Source organism: Pelophylax lessonae (assembly GCF_965119305.1).
Source record: "Pelophylax lessonae genome assembly, chromosome: 9".
NCBI lineage: Eukaryota > Metazoa > Chordata > Amphibia > Anura > Ranidae > Pelophylax > Pelophylax lessonae.
In genome coordinates this window covers 18,722,938-18,732,438 of record NC_138776.1, presented here as the reverse complement: position 1 = coordinate 18,732,438, position 9,501 = coordinate 18,722,938, and the positions used below count along the sequence as shown (strand labels likewise).

The 9,501-nt window shown below is 48.9% G+C and overlaps 1 protein-coding gene across 4 annotated transcripts in view; it reads right to left on the bottom strand.

Moving 5' to 3' along the window:
- Positions 1 to 1,758: 1,758 nt before the first annotated feature.
- ZFYVE27 (zinc finger FYVE-type containing 27) overlaps positions 1,759 to 9,501 on the bottom strand; it is a 145,503-nt gene continuing 137,760 nt past the window's right edge. For all 4 annotated transcript variants that reach the window (XM_082267481.1, XM_082267479.1, XM_082267480.1 and 1 more), the window contains 3 exons: positions 8,504 to 8,553; positions 5,839 to 5,920; positions 1,759 to 2,208 (listed from right to left, as the gene is read on the bottom strand). In XM_082267481.1, the coding sequence (XP_082123607.1) occupies positions 2,144 to 2,208; positions 5,839 to 5,920; positions 8,504 to 8,553 (197 nt within the window). In that variant the 3' untranslated portion in view covers positions 1,759 to 2,143. The remainder of the gene's footprint in view (positions 2,209 to 5,838; positions 5,921 to 8,503; positions 8,554 to 9,501) is intronic.

The window sequence follows — 9,501 nt, the reverse complement described above, 5'->3', positions numbered from 1 at the left end:
CCCGGCGGCAGATTTCCCACCAGAATCAGCAGCAAAAAAAAAATCTCTTTCAGAATTGTGCCCCGCTGTAGAACAGCTTTTGTCCTGGTCATCTGAAGAGGATTTGTACCTTCCAAATTAGCAACAAGCTATATATATAAAACACCAAAGCATGAAAAAAAAAAAAAAACGTGGTTATACTTTGTATCCTAAATACAATATTTCATGTTATAAAATTAATAACTAAAAAACACAAAAAAACTCTGATCAATAAATAAGGTTCTGCGTCATCTGCTCCTTGGCGGTGCCAATGACAACATGTTTGCGCACTCTGCAGATCCGGTGTGCGGCTGTTCGCTGGCAGTGATGTCACTAGCGGCGAGGGCCACGTTGTGGCAAAATTAGCAGAAAAGGGCACCACTCAGGTTACCAGGTTGTGGATTCTGGCCGGCACTAGCTGATGGTGTGAATTTATTATTGAACCCGCCTATCCCTATAATAAAGGCCTTCAGCCAATACCATGACTCATCTTCTAAGTGCCCTGTAACGTGTGCAGACTTCTCATTTATGGTTTAATTTAAATGCTGCGATGACAAAGCACATTATCCCATACCGGGAGGATGTCACTGACAGTAATGCAGCTTCATCCATCTTTATGTATATAAGGCCCCTTGCATGCTGGGGCGTTCAGCTGCAGTGCATACGAGGAAGAGGGGACAGGTGCAGTGTCCAGCCCCACTGCAAATCTATGGCAAGCTGCAGTTAGACAGAGAAGACGACCTTCATTCTGGACCTTTGTCCCTGAATGGGCACGGCCCTAAACACCATTACAGCATTTATCCCTGTCTAGCCAAAGCCTGCAATAGACTTTGATAGGCTGCCGGTAGTGGAGCTGGATGCTGCACCTGTCCCAAACTGGTGCACTGCAACTGAACACTGCAGCTGTTCACCCCCCCATTGCACTGCAACTGAATGCTGCACCGGTCCTGTCCCCCCCAGGATGCACTGAAACTGAACATTTGAACACTGCACCTGTTCGCTCTCTAGGTGCAATGCAACTGAACGCTGCACCCGTTCCGCCCCCCAGGTGCACTGCAACTGAACGCTGCACCCCCCTCCCCTCCAGGTGCACTGCAAAAGGAACACTTGAACACTGCACCTGTCCCCTCCCTAGGTGCACTGCAACTGAACGCTGCACCTGCCCCCCCCCCCACCCAGGTGCACTGCAGCGGAAGACTGCACCTGTTCCCCCCCAGGTGCACTGCAACTGAATGCTGCACCTGTTCCCCCCCCCCCCAGGTGCACTGCAACTGAATGCTGCACCTGTTCCCCCCCCCCAGGTGCACTGCAACTGAATGCTGCACCTGTTCTTCCCTCACCTCTGGGGCATTGCAACTGAACACTGCAACTGTCTTCTCCCAGGTGCACTGCAACTGAACGCTGCACCTGTCCCCCTCCCCCCCCAGGTGAAATAAACATTGCATCCCCCCCCCCCTGCTCCAGGTGCACTGCAACTGAGTACTCCACCTGTCCCCCATCCCTAGGTGCAGCTCATCTCTCTCCCCCCTCCAATCTATTTGCAACTGAGCTCCTCCCAGGTGCACTGCAACCAAACACTGCACCTGCCAAATCCCCACCGGTGAATTGCAACTGATCACTTCACCTGTTCTTTTCCCACAGGTGCACTTCAACTGAATGCCGCACTTGCTCCCCCCCAGCTGTACTGCGACCGAATGCTGCACCCCCCCTTCCAGGTGCGCTGCAACTGTTCCCCCCAAATGCCCTGAAAGTGCAAGCTGCACCACTCACTCACCAGTTGCACTGCAACTGAATGCTGCATCTGTCACCTTCCTCCTTCTGCAGTTGTGCTACAACTAAACGCCCCAGTATGCAAGGGTCTGGCGGGCTGCTTCAAGTATTAAAAAAAGCTTCTTACAGTAGGTCCATGTCATAGAAATGTTAATAAGATATTTTCTATATAAAACTGATAACTTCTGGTTTTATACAATATACATTTATACAGATGTACAGCATGTAGACAGAACAGAGAACTAGATAAAAGACAAAGATATCGGGTGCACACCCCACCCACACCAGAGTGTCCATCTCCGAATCCTGGTAGTGGCGTATTTCATGAGAATGGTCCATGGAGAACACAGAGATCCTATTTACTTAATGCCTGGTTGCAGGCTGCACACACAAATACTGTTTCTTTCTGCGCATCTGGAGCTGGAATGATAGAAAGGTACAAAACTAGTCAGTGTGAGTATATACTTTAATTTTCTACAGACCAATGATGATTTGCACACATTTAAAGCTGAACTTAAAGCAGATCTAGAAGACCTGAATTAATGCAGGCCTCAATTTTACATTTTGACACCCCCAATCTTCCCCAATGGGATTCTTTTTTTTTTTTTTTTGGTGGGAGTTTTGCTTTAACATGTTGGCAGGCTTGTCCTAAAAGTGATGCTTCAGTTGTAAGACAAAAAAGTAAATTTCTCAATTTTTTATTTTGCTCATCAGCAGCCAAAATATTTTCATCCTGTTATCACAAATGGGAAGTTCATTGCTGGAATAGGTCTTCTTAGACAACATGAAATAAAGCCAACAATCAATTTTCTCAGTATGAAGCATCCTGACGGAAAGTCTATTAGTGCGTATGGTATGTGTATGGATCCTACAGAACATATCTCTGCAGACCATGTAGGGAGGGATGTGTTGAAGGAAGTGAGATGCAAGACTCGAAGTGGCAACAGCATGAAACACTTCACATACAATGTTCTTGGGTAGAGGAAGGACAAAAAGCCCATTGGAAGTCTAATTGGCAGAGGTGCCAATTGACGTGGAGTGGGATTGTGGTGGGTTTCCATTTTCTGGTTCCATGTTTCCGGGACTGTGTTCTTGTGAAGTGTGTGGTAGGATTGTGGTGGGTTTCCACTTTCCGGCTTCCTCGGCTGTGTTCTTGTCAAGTGTGTGGTGGGTTTCCACTTTCCAGACTGTGTTCTTGTGAAGTGTGTGGTGGAATTGTGGTGGGTTTACGCTTTACGGTTCCAGGCTTCCCCAAGCGTATTCTTGTGAAGTGTGTGGTGGAATTGTGGTGTGTTTCTGCTTTCCAGTTCCAGGATTCTCAGAGTGTGTTCTTGTGAAGTGTGTAGTGGGATTGTGGTGGGTTTCCACTTTCTTGTTAGAGGCTTCGCAAAGTGTAATCTTGTGAAGTGTGTGTAGTAATTGTGGTGTGTTTCGACTTTCCAGTTCCAGGCTTCCCAAAGTGTAATCTTATAAAGTGTGTGGTGGAATTGTGGTGTGTTTCCACTTTCCAGTTCCAGGCTCTGCAGAGTGTATTCTTGTGAAGTGTGTGGTGAAATTGTGGTGGGTTTTCACTATCCAGTTCTAGGCTTCCCACACTGTGTTCTTGTCAAGTGTGTGGTGGAATTGTGGTGGGTTTCCACTTCCTAGTTTCAGGCTACCCGCAGTGTATTCTTGTGAAATGTGTGGTGGAATTGTTGTGGGTTTCCACTTTCCAGTTCCAGGCTTACCGGACTGTGTTCTTATAAAGTGTGTGCTGGGTTTCCACTTTCCGGTTCCAGGCTTCCCAAAGTATGTTCTTGTGAAGTTTGTGGTGGGATTGTGGTGGGTTTCCACTTTCCAGTTCCAGGCCTCCCAGAGTGTATTCTTGTGAAGTGTGTGGTGAAATTTCGGTGGGTTTCCACTATCCAGTTCTAGGCTTCCCGGACTGTGTTCTTGTGAAGTGTGTGGTGGAATTGTGGTGGGTTTCCACTTCCCAGTTTCAGGCTACCCGGAGTGTATTCTTGTGAAGTGTGTGGTGGAATTGTGGTGGGTTTCCACTTTCCAGTTCCAGGCTTTCCGAACTGTGTTCTTTTAAAGTCAGTGCTGGGTTTCCACTTTCCCGTTCCAGGCTTCCCAAAGTGTGTTCTTGTGAAGTTTGGGTGGGATTGTGGTTGGTTTCCACTTTCCAGTTCCAGGCATCCCAGAGTGTATCCTTGTGAAGTTTGTGGTGGAATTGTGGTGGGTTTCCACTTTCCGGTTCCAGGCTTCCCAAAGAGTGTTTTTGTGAAGTTTGTGGTGGGATTGTGGTGGGTTTCCACTTTCCAGTTCCAGGCCTCCCAGAGTGTATTCTTGTGAAGTGTGTGTTGGGTCTGTGGTGGGATTCCACTTTCCAGTTCCAGGCATCCCAGAGTGTATCCTTGTGAAGTTTGTGGTGGGATTGTGGTGTGTTTCAACTTTCCAGTTCCAGGCCTCCCAGAGTGTATTCTTGAGAAGTGTGTGGTGGGTCTGTGGTGGGTTTCCACTTTCCATTTCCAGGCCTCCCAGAGTGTATTCTTGTGAAGTGTGTGGTGGGTTTCCACTTTCCAGTTCCAGGCCTCCCAGAGTGTATTCTTGTGAAGTTTGTGGTAGGATTGTGGTGGGTTTCCACTTTCCAGTCCCAGGCCTCCCAGAGTGTATTCTTGTGAAGCTTGTGGTGGGATTCCACTTTCCAGTTCCAGGCCTTCCAGAGTGTATCCTTGTGAAGTGTGTGGTGGGATTGTGGTGGGTTTCCACTTTCCAGTTCCAGGCCTCTCAGAGTATATTCTTGTGAAGTGTATGGTGGGTTTCGATTTTCCAGTTCCAGGCCTCCCAGAGTATATCCTTGTGAAGTTTGTGGTGGGTTTCCACTTTCCAGTTCCAGGCCTCCCAAAGTGTATCCTTGTGAAGTTTGTGGTGGGATTGTGGTGGGTTTCCACTTTCCAATTCCAAGCCTCCCAGAGTATATTCCTGTGAGGTATATGGTGGGAGTGTAGTGCATTTCCACTTCCGGTTCCAGAATTCCTGCAGTGTATTCTTGTGAGGTCACAAGAACAGTCACCAAGAAGCCTGGAACCAGAAAATGGAAACCCACCACACTCCCACTACTCACTTCAACGTGCACCTCTACCAATCGGAATAAAGACAGGCTTTTTTTTCTTCTCCTACCCAAGAACCCCTCCTCCCGGCTTAGAGGCCCCCGGAGGACTCAGGATCGGGACCCCGAGGCATCAAGATGGACCAAGCTCATCTTGCGTGGAGACAAGGGTTATCCCCACCTACAATCACAGAGGGTTCCATGCCTTAACCCCATGGGGTGACCGCAACCCCCACAGATGTAAGTTATTTTTATTTTCCTTTTTCTACTCTACCTTGATATTTTTGGCTTGATTCAACAACTACAGTACATATATACACTACACTAAAAGGGCTCTCCTGCCTCTCCTTTGGTCTTTTTCAGGTGGACACTTCAAATCATCTGATGGGTCTTTATTTACATAGTTACATAGTAGGTGAGGTTGAATAAAGACAATAGTCCATCCAGTTCAACCTGTGTAGGTGTGTGTGGCCGTAATCATCTCTCATACCCCTGAATGTTCTGATCCTTGAGATGTATGTCTAAGAGTCTTTTGAAAGCCACCATACTTCCCGCAGAAACCACCTCTTGTGGTAGAGAATTCCACAATCTTGTAGCTCTAACAGTAAAGAACCCCCCACGTTGCCTGAGGTTAAAACGCTTCTGTTTGACTCCTGAGGACCCACTGCCCACTCACATACAAAGTGTCAAAGACTATAAAGGAAGAAGTGGAGAATACAGAAGACCTGGACAACAGACAAGCAGGGAGAAGCTGAGTAAAAACAGGGGAGTGAGAATACAATCGTCCTACTGAAGGAACAAGTTTTCTTTTTTTTTTTTTTTCTTTTGCCAAGTTTAAATAAAGATTAAAAGAAGGGGAAAAAAATCCAAATACGGTATAAAATAATTTGTGTTAAGTGATTTTTTTTTTGAGCTGAAGGATGGAGTTTCTTACATCTCCCTTCATACAAACCACTCACCTGTGGCTCCCATAGCGGATTTGGGGACTTTGTAAGAACAACACCTTGAACAGAAGCTGTTTCCACAGTTATTGCAGCAGCGCTGTAAAGGAAGGGAGGAGGAGACGTAAAAAGTAGGAACTGAGCCAACATTTTCCACCGACGTCAATTTCAATGTGGTCTAAACCGGGTAACTACACTCCACATGCATTGAAGAAAAGTAGTAAAATATCGGGTTTGCTTTCTTTGCAGCCATGACCTGGTCAGAAAAGCCTGTCCCCTGCCAGCATGCTAAAACTAATTAGCATTCATCATGAATTTGCTGAATGGAGGAACTCTGGTTCTGGCTCAGCATGGGGGTGTGTCAGACCTCTGAAGAGAGACCACTGCTTCCATAAAGGGCCCACACCACAGCTGCACGCTGCTTTTTAACGAATGTGCCTGGAATGTATTTAGCAGATTGAGGCCTTTTCATACAAGCGGACCGTTCAGATCCGGTCCCTGTCCATTTTTTAGACGGATCTGAACGGATGCCCCATGCATCTTTATGGAGCATCGGATGTCCGCTGACATCCGATCCGTCAAATCCGGACGGATGGAAACCCTATTTTCCATCTGTCCGTCGGATCGGATCTCGGACGGTCCATTTTCATCCGATTCACCCATAGAGAAGAATGGGGACCTGACAGCTCCCTCTCCGCACACAGCGTGGAGACAGAGCTGCCATCCGCCTGCTCAGCGGGAAATCGGCAGATCCATCCCCTGCTGAGAAAAACGGAGTCTGCCGACAGACTCCCCTGTGTGAAAGGGCCTTAAACTAAAGGTTCAGTTGGCCTTTAAAGTGACTCATTAGTTTACAAATTTTATTAACAAAATCTTCCCTACAAAGAAAATAATTTGTTAGACCACGGATCTCCAAACTATGGCCCTTGGGACAGACATAGCCTGCTACAAAGTGCACAGATTGCGGAATAAGGTCAGCAGAGGCTGCCTATGGTCTTCAATTATCCCCCAAGGGGGACTCTTAAGGGGACTCCAACATATGGAAATCTGATGTTAAGGGCGACTAATTGGCACCCAGGCATAGGGGGGACTCTGATGGGGCCACCTATGTAAGAGGGGGGGGGCAGGGGACTACTCTGATGGGGCCACGTATGTAAGGTGGGGGGACTCTGATTGGGCTACCTACATAAGTAGGGGGACTAGGACGGGCCCTCTACTTAAGGGGGGACTTGGACGGGGCCATCTACTTAAGGGGGACTCGGACAGGGCCCATCTACGTAAGGAGGGACTCGGACGGGGGCCCATCTACGTAAGGGGGGACTCGGACGGGGGCCCATCTACGTAAGGGGGGACTCGGACGGGGGCCCATCTACGTAAGGGGGGACTCGGACGGGGGCCCATCTACGTAAGGGGGGACTCGGACGGGGGCCCATCTACGTAAGGGGGGACTCGGACAGGGCCCATCAACGTAAGGAGGGACTCGGACGGGGGCCCATCTACGTAAGGGGGGACTCGGACGGGGCCATCTACTTAAGGGGGACTCGGAAGGGGGCCCATCTACGTAAGGGGGGACTCGGAAGGGGGCCCATCTACGTAAGGGGGGACTCGGAAGGGGGCCCATCTACGTAAGGGGGGACTCGGAAGGGGGCCCATCTACGTAAGGGGGGACTCGGAAGGGGGCCCATCTACGTAAGGGGGGACTCGGACGGGGCCCATCTACGTAAGGGGGGACTCGGACGGGGCCCATCTACGTAAGGGGGGACTCGGACGGGGCCCATCTACGTAAGGGGGGACTCGGACGGGGCCCATCTACGTAAGGGGGGACTCGGACGGGGCCCATCTACGTAAGGGGGGACTCGGACGGGGCCCATCTACGTAAGGGGGGACTCGGACGGGGCCCATCTACGTAAGGGGGGACTCGGACGGGGCCCATCTACGTAAGGGGGGACTCGGACGGGGCCCATCTACGTAAGGGGGGACTCGGACGGGGCCCATCTACGTAAGGGGGGACTCGGACGGGGCCCATCTACGTAAGGGGGGACTCGGACGGGGCCCATCTACGTAAGGGGGGACTCGGACGGGGCCCATCTACGTAAGGGGGGACTCGGACGGGGCCCATCTACGTAAGGGGGGACTCGGACGGGGCCCATCTACGTAAGGGGGGACTCGGACGGGGCCCATCTACGTAAGGGGGGACTCGGACGGGGCCCATCTACGTAAGGGGGGACTCGGACGGGGCCCATCTACGTAAGGGGGGACTCGGACGGGGCCCATCTACGTAAGGGGGGACTCGGACGGGGCCCATCTACGTAAGGGGGGACTCGGACGGGGCCCATCTACGTAAGGGGGGACTCGGACGGGGCCCATCTACGTAAGGGGGGACTCGGACGGGGCCCATCTACGTAAGGGGGGACTCGGACGGGGCCCATCTACGTAAGGGGGGCATTGGATGGGCCCATCTATGTAAGAGGGGCATTGGATGGGACCATCTATGTAAGAGGGGCATTGGATGGGACCATCTATGTAAGGGGGGCATTGGATGGGGCCATCTACGTAAGAGAGGACTTTGATGGGGCCGAGTTAGATGCTTACTAGATTTCTGGCAGGTCATTGGACATTTTTTCTGTACTGAAGAGACAAAACATGATGTGTTCAGCTCAATAAAGGAAATAAAGGGACATACCCTCTTCTTCAGTAGTATGGAAAATGGTGCATTGCATCCGTAACAGTTACCTGAAAGATAAAACGGATATATACAGTCAGTGAGACAAATAAATAGAAGACACCACATGAAACACATCTACAGGTTTTGTGGTCAGAAAGAATATTCCTATCATCAACACCATGGTGGACATATTCATTAAATTATTACATACATTGCAGGCTGACACAGGTAAAAGCATTCCAGTGTGAAGTCCCCTTTCCCCAATTAATGGGGGAAAGCATGGGCTCACAGGAAGTAGATTGAATGACACCCAATGCCGGAAGAGAAGTGGTGCTGGATGGGCGAGTGCAAGGGACAGTCCCAGTGAGGAGGTGAGAATAGCAACTGCTATCGGGAAATCAATCCATAATCTTTTCAGCCCCGTTGGAGTTGGGTTTTAACCACTTCTGGACTGGAAGATTTTCCCCCCTAATGACCAGGCCATTTTTTGAGAATTCGGCACTGTGTTACTTTAACGGACAATTGCGCGGTCGTGGGATGCTGTATCCTAATAAAATTAATGTATTTTTTTTCCCACAAATAGAGCTTTCTTTTGGTGGTATTTGATCACCTGTGCGATTTTAATTTTTTGCGCTATAAACAAAAAAATAACGACAATTTTGAAAAAAAAAAAAAAAAACAACAACAATATTTTTCACTTTCTGCTATATAACTTTCCCAATAAAAAAAAAAAAGTAAAAATCTAATTTTTCCATCATTTTGGGCCAATTTGTATTCTGCTATATATTTTTGGTGAACAAAAAAATCCCAGTAAGCGTATTTTGATTGGTTTGCGCAAAAGTTATCACTTCTACAAAACTAGGGGAAAGATTTATGTCATTTTTTTTTTTTAAACTAGTAATCACAAAAAATGGTCTGGTCAATGGGGGGGGGGGGTAAATCTTCCAGAGGGCAAGTGGTTGCCAAGGCTAAAAACTCATTAAAAATACACAGCTACCTGAATGTCTCCTTTATGT